Consider the following 14,282-nt stretch of genomic DNA (forward strand, 5'->3'; position numbering starts at 1 on the left):
CAGCTCCTCATCTCCTTCCCCTTTGCTCCCTAGTCTACTTCATCTTCAGAGGAAACTGGCAAGTTTTACAAACAATCCAAGGACTTCAGTCATATTCCAATTATCAAAAATGAAATCCCACCTAGTCTAATAAAAATAATAGGCAGGAGTATCAAAAAAGTGCATACACGCTGATAGGATCACACTCAATTCAGATCATTCAAAGTACTGACCAGGGAATACAAAATACTAGGACTACAACATTTATAAAAACAATGAAAGTATGAAACTACAAAACAGAAGAAACACTCACAAGCAGGTGCAATATGCAAAACTTAACTCCTTTTAAACACAGCTATACTTCCAGTGATCGTGTTCTCAACACCTTACAGAGTTCAGAGTCTTGAAGAAAAAAATACAAGTGTGTACATGTTAAGTACCTGTGTAAGTGGCTATTAACAAATTAAGGCCTGAATTCATGCAAGTTAAAACAGCATAATGTGGCAGCAAACAATCAGGGAATTAACACTAGTAAGAAAGACTAAGTACTGTCAGAAGAGAAGACAAAATTTAAGACAAACAATGACACATTAAGGAGAGAAAGACTGCCTATAGAAAGATGGCAAAAAAACCCAACATGGAAAAAATAGGCAAAAAATAAGATTAAAAACAAAAGAAGCACAAAGAAAACCAGTAATCAAGTAGAAAAGAGAATATACATAGTCACAAATTCATTCAAGACAGATTATACATGCAGTTGAAAGAGAGAGATCATTAGAATGAAGAAAAGTGAAGACAACAAATATTACTACTAGCAAAAGCAAAGACACCAAACACACAAGAGTTAACAGGAATCAAGATGAAAGCAACAGGTGCTATATAAGGGTTTCAACTCTATACACAAGCAAGACAATTTTGAGACTGCTTTGAAGAAAGAAATTAAAAAAAAACAAACAACGTACTACATATGAAAGAGTTCAGCAATAGCACAATTGTAAACTTTGGTGATGAAGAAGGTTTAAGAGCAAACCTGGAACAGGCAGGCCATAGAAGGAAAAATTACTTTCGGAGGTGAACTAAATAAGACACAAGATAGACCAAAAAATAATAGGCTGGATCAAGTTCAATAAGAAAAAGATAAATAGGCAGGAAACAAGTGCAGAAAACATGAATGAAACACTAGAAATATATAAAGAGCACAGAAAGAAGAAGAAAGTGAGAAAATAAATTTGGTTTGTCTTACCTTTTTTTTTTTTAATTTAAGACATATAAAAGCACCATATTATGAAAATACAGAAGAAAATACAGGTTTATTAATCCACAAGACATAAGAAATAGTCCTTGAGCTTTGCTAAGTGGTGACTGCTTGGTGGGTTCAGTGAAGCAGAAAATGAAAAACTAGTTTGGAAGATTAAGAAATAGTACCAGTAAACAGTCTATCACTACTCAAGTCAAAGAGAAGGCAATGGTTAGAAAGGATCACAGGAATTTCAGACAAACATCCTAAGGCAGTAGGGCAACTGGCCTATTTCAGAGCGAAATGTAGCAAAGCCATTGGAGGAAAAGTATGTAAAGAAGGAGAATGCTGATTATGACTGAAAGTGAAAAGGATGAAGGACGGGTTTGTAGATGAAAACGGTAGACAAGGGAAGTTTCAGAGTCATGAAAAGTAAAGATTTGTAAGTTTAAGAAAAATGTTATGATAAATCTTGCAGGTACTGATACTACACAAGTAAAAGCACAGAACAATCAAATGTTATTCATTTACAGCTATTAGTAACTAGACCAAAATAAATAAGCTAGAATAAAGCATTTTATAGCATGCTGTCTTATGCAATTTTCAGTTTGCAGGCAGTGGAGAATCACCGCAGGTGAGTTTCTAGTTTTAAGCTACTAAACCCTATGTTCTACTTCATGTCCTCTCATGTAAGGAATGAAGAAATAGCATTTATCACAAAACAGGATTAAGAACTTGCCCCTGTGATATCTGATTGTTGTCCAAGGACACACACTGACCATCTGCAACTTATGCTACGCATTTTTCTGCTTCTAAACACACACTCTCTATTCCAGCAGTTATCTCTTCATGCCTTGGTTCCTCTTCAAACTCCCCCTGAGAACTGTATGTCTGGTACTTTACTATACAGCAATCTAGATAAGGAATGAACGGAGAAGATAGATTAAGACTATAACCAAGAATCTTCTGAAGCATCCCTATAAAGTCTAAAGTTTGTTTTTTCTGAAGACTTCTATTAAGCATTCAAATATATATTACCCTTAACATAATGTTCCCCAAATTTAACTTTAAACTTGAAAATAGTTTTTGCTCCTCTCCTGATGTTTAGGACATTTTTAACAGAGCTAAGAGACACATCAAATATTTGCATTATTCAACTTGCTCTCCTTGCAGACACATGCCTCTTTAGTTTCAGTTCTGCTGATGCTACTTTTAATTACCCATCTGCAAAACCTGAACAAGCTACACTGAACAGCAGTGTCTGAAGCAGGAAGCACAACTGACCATCAACAATACAGCAAGACTGGCAATACAGAAAGTGCTATGAAAACACATTAGGTAAACACAGTACTTATTTCCTAGCTAAACTGCTCTCCAGCACAGGCTTTTGCAGGATTGTTTTCCCCTCAGTTGACTAATTTCCCCTGAAAGAAACAAAGGTAATGCATAAAGTTATTTTTCTGAAAACTTCTGAGTATGTTATAATTACTTTTAGAAAGGTTAAAATCCAGCCTCCTCAGAGATCTGCTCTAAGTCCTAATTAACATTTTTGATACTGTAATTGTAGCCTCAAAATAGAGTTAGGCAGGCAGTTCAAGCTCCCAAGCAAATAAGGAAGGACATCTGAAACTTTTTTTTTGTTCCAGACATGTAGAGAAATACAAGTCTGAAATGTGATTTAAAAACACTATTAAAAATAAGTAAGGAAACTGCCATTTAATTCTAGTAAAGATAACACTCAAATAAGTAGAAAAGCTATAAATGATGTCACACACAAAAAAAAAAGGTATTTCTCCTTTTTCATAAAAGAAGTGCAAGAGTAAATAAATACTGCCAACCACAGACTTATCACAAGAACAAATTATACAGTACCCTGAAGTTGAAAGCCAGGAACCAGCCAAAAAAAGGCAGATTAAGCAAGCTGTGGAATATCAGCGGAAAAGGGAAGCTTTACCATTGTTGAATCTCAACTGATAACCAGTAGCTTCAAAGCTTTCAATTGGATAAACACGCAACCATATGCACAACAGTACACAGAACACAGTTTACAGTTTTTACATAAATACAAAATGATCTATATATTAATACTAGTATATTTAATATGCTCACAACAGTCACCAGATCTAAGAGAAAAAAAAAGTCAGAGCAGGATGCATTGCTGTCAAATAGAGAGTGGAGGGAGGATATTGCCACTTGCGCGGCACTAGCTGCAAAACTACTTATGAAAGATGAATCCACCACACAAGGTTGTTTCCCGATCGGTTTGCTCCTGCAAACATGCTCTCATTAAACAGTTATTTACTGGTTGGATCAGTTGCAGGAGAGCACAGACTGAAACAAAGCCAGAAAAAAAGAGGAAAACTGATCATGAAATACTCATCAGTTTTGCAGTAAATGAGGCTCAGCATTCAAGAATTTTCTTGAGCTATAACAAGAACTTGAGCTAAACTTTTAGCTCAAAAGAACAGAAAGGAAAAAGAAAAGTAAGTGTGAATGTTTTCATCTTTCTTTAAGACAGAAGACAGGAAATATGCAGATGCAAAGAGAAGGAGTGGATACAGAAAGAAAAAGCGGCCCCTAAAATGGCTGCGAAAAAGTACACCTAACACACACGATACACACAAAAAAAAAAAGTTAACCCAAATAACTTGTCTCTTCAGAAGGAAACTAACATGCAGAACTACATTTTGATAGCCCATAAAGTTATTATGAAATTAGCTTGCTTGACAACGAGTTTGTAAAAATACGGAAGAAGTAGTAAGTTATGAGATGGGGAAAAAGATACACAAGCATATGCAAATGAGAGTTCATACAAAGTTTTCAATTACGTTCTTTCAAGCTATTAAGTTTAAAAGAATCATCTAATAAAACTAATCAACCATAAATACCAATCACAATAATGAAAGACATGGAGAAAACAGTTTCCTACAAAATAATCTACCTTTAACTCGCTCCCTCTCTCCCACCTCTGGCCTTGAGGGAAAAGAGCAATTATTTCTTAATTATTTTGTGAAACAATATTAACTACTTTTCAGGTTGTTTAGTAGGATTTAACCTACCTAACCTAAATAAAGATAAAACTTGGATGCAAAAACCACAAGATCAATGTTATTTCCTTCCTAGAGAGTCAGAACTTGCAACAGCTTAACCAAGACACATTCGAAAAATACGCTAAGATTTTTGTATTTCTCGGTCAACCCTCTCTTAATAGAAATTATACTGACAATAGTCCTCTCATAAAAGAGTAACACATGTATTCCTTATATGGAAAAACAATACTACAACAGTATTAGCTGTTTGGTAGTGTTTTTACTTATTAACTAGAAAGAAAAAGAAAAGCTAGTAGCATGCAAGTCTACAGGCCTGCAGTACATTTCTGTAGCCACAATTGGTCCTTTCATCAGGGCTGGCTCTACAGCTCCCAGAAACACTCCTTAACAGTACTAAGCATAAACTAGTAAAAAACTAAGATACCGGCGACAATCACTGAAAGGAAAAAACATGTCCTCAATATTGTGAAAACTAATTCTTGCTGAAAATTTACTACTACATCTTTTTTAGCAGATTTCACAAGCAAGAAAGTAACAGGAGAGTTTACTCCCTGTAAATTAAAAGCTTCTATCTTGAGATTTAGCAAAATTTCTTTGCGCATAACTGCAGGTATCTAAGACGGATCTCAGTCACTCTACCAAACTTTCTGGCATCTTCCAGTCACATGTTATTATTATTAAGCAGTCTGTTACAAAAAAAAAACAACACTGTGGCCATCAGCAGAACGTGGTTGTGTTATACCATACCTTCTGGTAAACTATAGAGCACACGAGGTCTTTAACAGCAGAGAGGGACAGGTCCTGAGCTTCAATGGTGACAGTCTCTCGAGTGAGGCCAATCTGCAGAAGGAAGGAGATCCCATGCATAGAGCCCCGGGAGTTGGTGAGGCTCTGGGTACTGAAACTGCCATTGGAGAGTCGACTGGAGAGTCCCGACTGGGGACTTGAAGACAAAGTCGGGGTTTGTGGTGCAGCAGCATGACACGTAGGTGGGGAAAACTTCTGTAAGGATGGGGGAGAATAGTCGTTCGCTGACATCTGACTTGCTTTACTCTGTCAAGATTCCCCTAGTAGTCAAATTCTAAGAAAAATATGTTGTCAGTTCTTGGTTTGAAAGGAACACAAGGATAATGTAAGTTTCCCTTTCTTAGTTCAGTAAAACACCCCTGATCAGTAAAACTTAATTTTCCCTTTCATTCCGTGCAAGCCAAAGAATAAAATAATTTCAGCTGTAAGTTACTTTAAATTAAAGGTTCTTTTCCCGCAGTTACAATCAGCTGATCAAAAGCAGATTGCCTGTCCTTTAGCACCACGTCCGGACAACAGAGGCTTACATAAAGGCCTCACAGCAATACATCAGCTCTGCTGTTTTATACTTGTCCTTCATTTTTATGTAGTAAAAAAAAAAAAAAAAAAAAGCTGGAAACACTGATGAAAATAAACGTTGGTAACTCATTAGAAGTATCCTCATTCACCTAATTCCAAAGAGCATCTCTTAAACGCAGATTTATCTTCATGTAAATAGCCTTTTAGAATGGGGGGGGGGGGGGAGAAGTATCCTTGAGCAACAACAGAAGTCCACGTACGTGATGAATCTGTTCCTCCTTAGAAAGGCTTCTCTGAATTCACAGGACACTGTTAACTTGGAGATCAGTGAAAGTATCCGATTTCATTTTTATAAAAATATTTTAGTTCATGAAATGCAGGAGCAGAATGCCTGAAGACACAATCACATTAAATGTAATCTCTAGCTTCACCCAGATAATCTCCAGCATTTTGAAACGTTGTACTCTGCCTGTAGAGAAAAAGATAACGTTGTTCTTTCACATGAAACACATAAAACTGCATAGCAATGTCATAACCACTCTGCTTTGAAAAAGCAGGATCAGCAATTCCTTGTACTCAAATACGTTACATTAGTAACATTTTGTAGTTATAACTTGAATTTAACTGTTTTCCCACTGTATGATACACAAGACAAATCAGACCTAACACTGCCCAATATGTAACCACATCTTTTAATTAAGAGTAATTTAGCAGAGCAAAACAGCAGAGCATTGCATGAACAACTGAAATACTTGAATCATTTTTAGATTCCCCATGGAACTTCTTTCACAGAAAAAGTTACCCCCTGAATGCAAAAGTGGTTCCAGTACACAGATACTATGTATTGCTAACAGTTTTTAAAGGAGAATAGATCCATACATGACACCAAAGTCAATATGCTCACATATTTTTTCCTTCCCTTACGTATAAAAACAAAACAAAACAAAACAAAAAACTCAGAAAGAATATTATTAAGATTAAATGAAATTAAATTTTAGAAAAGAAATGCCACAGTTTCTCACACACAATATAAACTGTCCTCACCAGAAATAAGGCTGATAACTGGTAAAACAGTCCATTTAATAGATTACACACTCCTGGTATTTACCAGTGTAAGTAACTCAAAACCCCCCTGCTATTGCATTCTAAGAGGTAGATAAGGAAAGAGAGGTACATGAATTACAGTACCGGAAGGAAAACAAGCTCTTGATTCTGTGATAAAAATTCCTAACAGAGGCTCCAGAAGAGAGAACAAATTGAAATCTTCTGGATTTTCAGTACAGGTATCTGCAAATTGTTGTCTTAAAACGCTCAAGAGTTGCTGGACATTTACCAACAACATCCAAAAAGACTGCTTCTGCCTTAAATAAGACAATACAGATGAAGGTCATAAACATGAAGAATAAGGGCAGCAACAGTAACGTTTAAGCACCTTTCTCAAGAAAGCTGCTTCACAGCGCCTTCAACTTTGCTTGAAGATAACTTATTTTTCTTTTCTACAGATTGCTTTTTTCTCCCTCACTTCTCACAGATACCAAGCCTTAGGGGTGGATATGAATTAAAAAACAGTAATGCCTAACCAACATAATGGAAAATGGAAAAGCCACATGATGTGAAAGAATTAACAAATCTACTAATGAGTCTAATTTAGACAGTGAAAACATGCTGCAAAAGCTCACCTACAACTGTCTAATTAGAATGTGAAGTATATTTACCACAAGCATGATGCATTTGCATTTACAAAGCCTTTTCATGCAAATAATGAAGTTTATTTTTGCTACTTGGTAGGAAAGAACGGTTCTAAGAAAGGAAAACTATAGAAACTGCTCACTTTGTAGTCAGGATAAACTGATTCCGAATATCAAATAAAGTAAGTGTATATTGAAATGCATATCCAATCTTACATTTCTATGTTTTTCTGTGTATATAAAACTCCTACACCTCAAAAAGCAGGGAGGCACAAGGGCTATGAAGAGAGTCCGTCCGCCCCCCTCTCCTGCAGCACAGCTCGCAGGCTACTTTCCAGCCTGCTCTGGCCGCTGAAGCGCTGACCCTCCCCTTCCTTTGGGGCTGCTCCCAAACCGAGCAGCCCTCAGGCAGCTTCTCCAGCATCTGGCCCTTCAGTCGCCCTGCTCTCCCTCTGCAAAGCACCACCCGGACTCCGAGCCCCGCTCCAAGCGGCTTCCCCCCCCCGCCCTCCTTACCCCCGCGGGAGCCGGTCGCTTTGCCGGTTCCCGCCGGGTGGGGCTGCAGCCCCCGCCGCCGGACCTCGGGGCCGCCCGCAGGTGCCTGGGTTGGGGCTGCGGGCGAGCGGCCTCCCCGCCGCCACGGGCCGGGACGGGCGGGAGCGGCGGACGAGCTGCCGGCGGGATGCGCCCCGCCTGCCGCGGGTCACGCAGCCCCGTCCGTGCCGGCGCTGGCAGCCGCCCGTCCCGTCCCTCCCAGGTTTAAATCCCCTCGCGGCGCCGCTCTCCGGAGATGATGTGGCCTCGGCCCGTCACCCTCACCCGGGAGCACCCCCGCGCCAGGGCGGAGCTGCCGCCAGCGACGGCGCTTCCCAACGCGGGGGGCGGCGGGAGCACCCCCCCTACACCCACCCCCGCTTCGGGGCAGGGCCCTTTCCCGTGGTCGACGGCGGCGACGTCGCCTCTCCCGCCGCGGCAGGAACTTTCCGAACCCGTCCCCGCCCTTCCCCGGCGCGGCGGCCTCGGCCCCCCGCACCCCTCCCCCGCAAGCCAGCTCCTGGCCCCAACGGCAGCGGCGGCGGCGCGCGCCCCACCGCCCTCACCTGCGGCCACGCCAGACGCCGGTTGCCCGCGGGCCGCGGCTGCCTCGCGCGCATCTCACCCGCCGCGCAGCCCCGCGACTCCCCGCACACACCAGAGCCGCCCCGGGACGGGCTGCGCCGCGGGGGCTGCCGGGAGCTGTAGTCCCGCAGCCCCGCTCTGGCCAGCGGCGCCGCGACCAGGTGAACTACAAGCCCCGGCACGCCCCGCGCCAGCGGGGGCTCAGAGAGCGAGGCGGCGCATGTGCGGGCCTGCCCGAAAGAGTTTCCGTTAGTTTTCTTGCCTGTGGCGGTTGCTGCCCTCAGCTGCTAACGGGACGGCGGGGCGCGGCGCGGTGGGGAGGCGCCTTCAGCGGTCGCTTGTGCTCCATTTTGCAGCTGCTATCCCCTCCCCGTCCTGTGCCGCCGCCTTCGCCTCCCCAAAACCTGGGTCCGCGCCAGCTCGCACCCTCTGACTGTTGTGCCAGCGCCGGGCCTCGAGTTTCGACGGCTCCTCCGCCCTCCCCGCTGTACTTCAGGGAGCGCCCGGGGCCTTCCTGCTCCCGGGGCCGCCGCAGCGCTTCTCTCCATGTGCGCCACTTTCAGTTCACCTTTCCGGGGCGGGGGTGGCGCAGCGCAGCCCCACGGAGCTCTCCCCAGGGCCTCGGACGAAGCCCTCCATCTCTGCACAGGAAATAACTTGACCCAGTGTGTCACAGGATCGCGTTGGTCTTTTTTGTGGCCGCTCTGAGCCAGTAGCTGAAAAGGGCTTTCTGCGGACAGATGCCTCCCGGGCCCCGTGCTCCTCTTGGTGGCCCCCGGTGATGAGCTCGTAGCTTACCGCAGTTGTCCAGGCCCTTTCAGACATGGCTGTGCCCATCTGCTACTACACTGCAGCCCCCCCTTCTAATACTCTGATTCACCCAAATCTCGTCTTCCTGCTCTGCGTTAACGATGCCGCTCTTGCATCATCAGCAAATCTCTGCACACGAGATGTTTAGCAAGGACGCATTTAGCAAAAATACAAAATAAAACTGGTCACAAGGTGAAACTGCGTTTGTAACCTGCTTCCCGCTCAAAAGCCCCCTGTTAAAAAGACAACCCGTAATCTTCCTTCTTGAATTTGGATTCAATTTCTGTGTACGAGTCTTAAAATAATATCCACTACCATAAGAAGTTAATGAACTTTAAATTATATAGCAGACCGAAAACACTTGGAAAAGAGAAACTGTCGACAGAAATTCAAAGGCTTGTAATTCTCAGCTCAGCGAGACACAGATGGAGAATAAGATTAGTGTTTTGTCATTTATAGTGCTCTTTATAACGTACGTTTCTCATTTCCTTCATCTTGCACTCCTGAGGCCTGGCCTAAAACCCACTGAGGCTGAGTGGAGTTTTTCCGCTTTCTTCACCCTATTTTGCATCAAACCTTTACACAGTGCAGCTGATACAGACTGTAGCCAGGCCCGTGTTCTGCCTGGAGCCAGTTTATTTGATAATTAGCCTGCAGCTTCTTGTCGAAATCTGGAACTACTTTAAAATAAAACTGTAGCAGTTAATGGTGGATTCTGCTTTTAACTGGTTTTGAATGCTAAAAACACCCTGGGACTTTTTAATGAAGGCTATTCCATGAATAGAGGATGTTCTTGCCAAAGCTCTGCACCAGATAACTGAGCAATCTTCGTTTCCTTTTTCCTCTAAAGTGGGACTCCCACACGCCACCACTGTAAACACAGAGCTTGCCTCCATAAACATGATTTTTGATGTTTGGCACAGCAAGCAGTCATACTCTAGGGTATTTAAAGTGCAGCGAGCTTCTCACATTCTGAGTAACAGCCCTAAAAAATAACTGTTTATGGACAATACCAGATGGATATTAGGTATTACCACAGTCACTGGGCAACGATTATACTTCTTTGTAAAGAAGCTCAGCTTTATACCATCCAATAGGGTTGGTGCCATTTAATTTGCTGCCCTAAGCCATAATAGCTGCTTTTTCATAAATCAGAACAGAAGATGGATTAGTTAAAATTAATTTATTGTGGAACACAGGAAAGCACCAGCCAAAACGAAGCAAACTGCTAACAGTATTTGTGCAACAGTACTTTCTACTAAACAAATACTCCTGAAGCATCCCAAAACTGTTCTGTTTGTAAAGACCTCTGAGTAAAACACATCTGAAAGCAGTTTTTGCATTTCAGCATCTATCTATAGAGCAGCACATACATCTGTGCATATGCACAACTGACTTTGTGTGACTACACAACGCAGCATCATGACAGCATCAGCCCTCTCTGCACCAACTGACAGGGTGAGCATTCTGGTTTGTTATTTTTATGACTACCATAATTAGTGATTTCCTGTGGATTTCATCAAAGTTCTTAATATTTTTTTTTTTCTGAGCTCACATCATTCCCTCAGATGGTTGGCTTATTTTCGCAGCTCAGAGCTTTCCCTACTGAAGCTAGCTGCACTTTACAAATTGCTCTCTCTTAGAGCTACAAGATACCAGGAAATATGGGTAAGATCGTATTTATTTGCTTTTATAAAAAAAAAAAAACAAAACAAAACAAACTAGTTTTCATTCTATATGGACCACTAAGTCTATAAAGACAAACTGCATTTGGAACAACTTTATAACTCAAATTTTTACAGTTTGAAATTAACACCAATAGCATTTGAATATTTTGTTTCTGAAAATGGAAACATAATATATTCCTTTTTTTTTTTAATCAATCTGATGTTTGGGGCATTTTCCCATCATCTAACTGGGTTACAAAGAAGGCAACATCCTGGGGGACCTGACTGGTGCATTTGTCTGTCAAATTCAATAAGCGTGTGCTGCCATGATTATTTTTCACTGCTTTTGACACTGATCTTGCATAGCAAATACCCCCATTCTGGATTTGCAAGATCTGCAATAAATTATTGCAGAAAGAGGAACTAATATCTCTATGGACAAAAACATCAAAATGCTTTTCTTTTCCCATTATTTTTTGCAGTTCATGGTGTCCTTTCTTCACTGCCTCCCCCCCCCCAAAAAAAAAAAAAAGAAGAACTGAAAAAAAGTTAGGAGTTCAGGTTTGGTTTGGATAAAATCCTGAAATGTGGATGTGTCTCTGAATTACCTCATCGTCTCGGTTTGAGCCCTTAGCTGAACTTTGTCCCAAAATCCACCTCCAACAAAATAGTGAAAAATTTATTATAGGCTTAAAATACATGGAATCAAAATTTACCTTGGTATAAATCCACAGAAAACAAAAATATCTATTTATATTTTTAATTATATGTAACTGGATTTTTGGAATTCACTTACTCCCCCCTAGTCTAAAGAATAATCTCACAGATCCTTGCGCCTGCCAGGTGGGTAGCCTCATTCACATCATATAATCCTACCGTACTGACTCTGAAATAAACATAAAGTTATTTCCCTAAATAAGGGCTTAGGGCTAACCTGCAGATTTCACTTATTAAAACTTTGTCTGTGAATGCGTCTGCCCAAGGAAACAGAATCTCTTAAACATGAATCACCAAGCATGCTACTTCCACAGCCTGATAAAGGCTCTGTTCCAAACCCCAAAGGAGATGGACAAGTTGACTGGGATGAACAGTTGCTCAAGTTCACAGGATTCATGTGAGCACCGGGCACCTGCAGACCCGTGTGCTTCTTTCTGAACATCAGCCCCACAACCCCTTCCCTCTGGGCTCTAAGAGCTGCCTACGGATTTCTGAATATGCAGTAGCCCAGGCTGCTGAGCACTGGAAATCTCAGACTGTATATTCTAACTGCTGGCTTACCGCTGCGGGCAAATCAGCCACAGCTCAGGCACAAAATTGCCTTCTGTCAGGTGGATTGAAAACACAACAAACCACACTTACTCTCCTCTCCCTGCCATGGGCCTGCCAGTTGGAAGAGCTGAGCATCAAAATTGTATTTGAAACGGGGGAAGGTGCAGGTATCCCGCTGTTTGAGAAAACAGGAGTGCATTAAGTCCGCAGCATCTGACGGTGCATTTCTGCATAGTTGATAACCAAGGTAATGGCAGAGCATGCAGCCTCAGCTTCCGAGAGGCGGTTTGGGCTGAGACGCTCACATGCTGTAGTGTCAGCTGAAGGAAAAAGCTTTTGACAGCGCTGCCTCTAAGGTCTGTCCTTCGGGACTTCAGTAGATGGCACTGTCACATCAACTGAGTTACAGGAAAGGAACGATGTGCAGATTATATTTTCACAGATAATGTATGCTTTTCTTCAAATAATCTACCTTTGTTTTTTTTTTTATCCTCTAGATGATATCTGGTTACATCTATTTGATTTTTCAGGATAATAAAAAAACTATTTTAAATCTATAAAATAGAACAGCTGACCACTGAGCAATTTGTTGACATCGTTTCAGTTTGGTAGTATGGAGCAGGACTAAACAACATGTTTTTCCTTTATAAATCCCTGGAAAAAAACCAAAATGTTCATCACCTTTCATTAATCTTTTTTTAACTTTCTGTATTACTTTAAAAATAGTTACGTAATTCTATTTTCAGCTGTGAACTGGTCTGATTTCTGTTACATTGCAATAGATTCTTTTTTTCTCTTTTATTTTCCCAGTCTTCTTTATATCATTGGACAAGGAACTTTCTGGTGTGGTTATGAAGGTGAGGGGAAGAAGGTCTCCCCAAATTTTGAAAATAAAATCTTTTTAAAAATCCTGTTCAATCTCTCTATGCATCTGGTCCAGCACTTACTTTTTTATTTTTTTCTGTTTCCTATGCAGGTGAGATCGACACTGTCTTTATGCTTGCCAAATTCATAATCTATCGAAGAACTGTAGCCCTTGGTGGGACCACAATCCCTTAGGGGAAAACAGTGTTAACTAGTCCTGAATCAAGCTTATATTCTTGGCAAATTTCTGCTGTAGCTATTGTTTGGGTTTTTTTTTTTCTGCTAAACTGTGTGAGAACCCTGGCACATCAGCCAGAAATTTTGTCCAGCATCTGGATTTTATAGTCAACCACAGGAAATCTGATGGAGGGGCAACAGATTTTTGTTCTGTTGTGTAGTCCTGTTGGGATCACTGTCATCTTGGTAGGTGGATTCAGACTAATTTCCTGTGACTTGATCTCCGCTGATATGCTGGGGGTTTTGCTCTGGCAATGTGTGGACTTTTGTGAGGGAAAAAAAAATGCACTGATTTAAATTAACTCTTTGTTTCCCCTTATACGAAAAAAAATTCAGATCATTCTGAGTATCAGCTAGAAGGATGCTGAACCTGCAGTAAAACTATCACCACTGGAGAACCCATCTGTATGCTAGGCAGCAGATCCACCAGCTTTTCTAGGAAATCTGTGGAATCTGGGTCAAGAATCTGCAAATCAACAAATTGCTCCACTTCTCTAATATTACTCTCGCAGGCACTTTGAATACTTGCAAAGCTGTAGTTTCCAGGATGCGGCTTTCCAGCACAAGGCTGAAGAGCAGTAAGATGATTACTCCTGCTCCTTCCCTCCCTCTCTCTTTTGTTCCTTTCTTTCTTCATTTTTTTTCTTTCAATTTGTTTTAGCATTAAGTCTGAACTTTAAGAACGATGTAAAAATTGGAGACTTCAAGTGGAACTTCTGTGATGCCGAGCAGTCAGATGTTTCCTACAACACTGCAGAGCAAGGATGGTGATGTCAAATGACCTAAAGAAGGGCTTGTGTGCTCAGAAGCTTACGACTTTGGATTAATAATTTTAACTGGCCTACTGCAAAACATCAGCTGACCACAAATTTTGCTTCATTGGTAGTTAGAGGATTTTAAAAGCCTTAAGACAGGATGTCATTTTAGAAAGTATTGTCGGTTTAGGCCTAAAACAGATCGCAGGAAGAACTTGTAAAGTAAGAAATTAAACTGCTTAGCAATTCTATCGGTCTTTGCCTTTCAGGGCCCCTGAGGA

General features: G+C 41.5%; 1 protein-coding gene across 2 annotated transcripts in view; it reads right to left on the bottom strand.

Moving 5' to 3' along the window:
- Positions 1-8,465, bottom strand: part of PRKD3 (protein kinase D3) — a 51,389-nt gene extending 42,924 nt beyond the window's left edge. Inside the window, exons 1-2 of one of the 2 annotated variants that reach the window (XM_086745029.1) lie at positions 8,381-8,465; positions 5,014-6,061 (exon numbers count right to left, since the gene is read on the bottom strand). In XM_086745029.1, the coding sequence (XP_086601155.1) occupies positions 5,014-5,304 (291 nt within the window). In that variant the 5' untranslated portion in view covers positions 5,305-6,061; positions 8,381-8,465. Of the gene's footprint in view, positions 1-5,013; positions 6,062-8,380 lie in introns of those variants that run through there. The other variant, XM_086745030.1, reaches the window with a different exon arrangement.
- Positions 8,466-14,282: the final 5,817 nt, after the last annotated feature.

Source organism: Chlamydotis macqueenii, chromosome 3 (assembly GCF_036417535.1).
Source record: "Chlamydotis macqueenii isolate bChlMac1 chromosome 3, bChlMac1.mat, whole genome shotgun sequence".
In the NCBI taxonomy this organism is placed as follows: Eukaryota; Metazoa; Chordata; class Aves; order Otidiformes; family Otididae; genus Chlamydotis; species Chlamydotis macqueenii.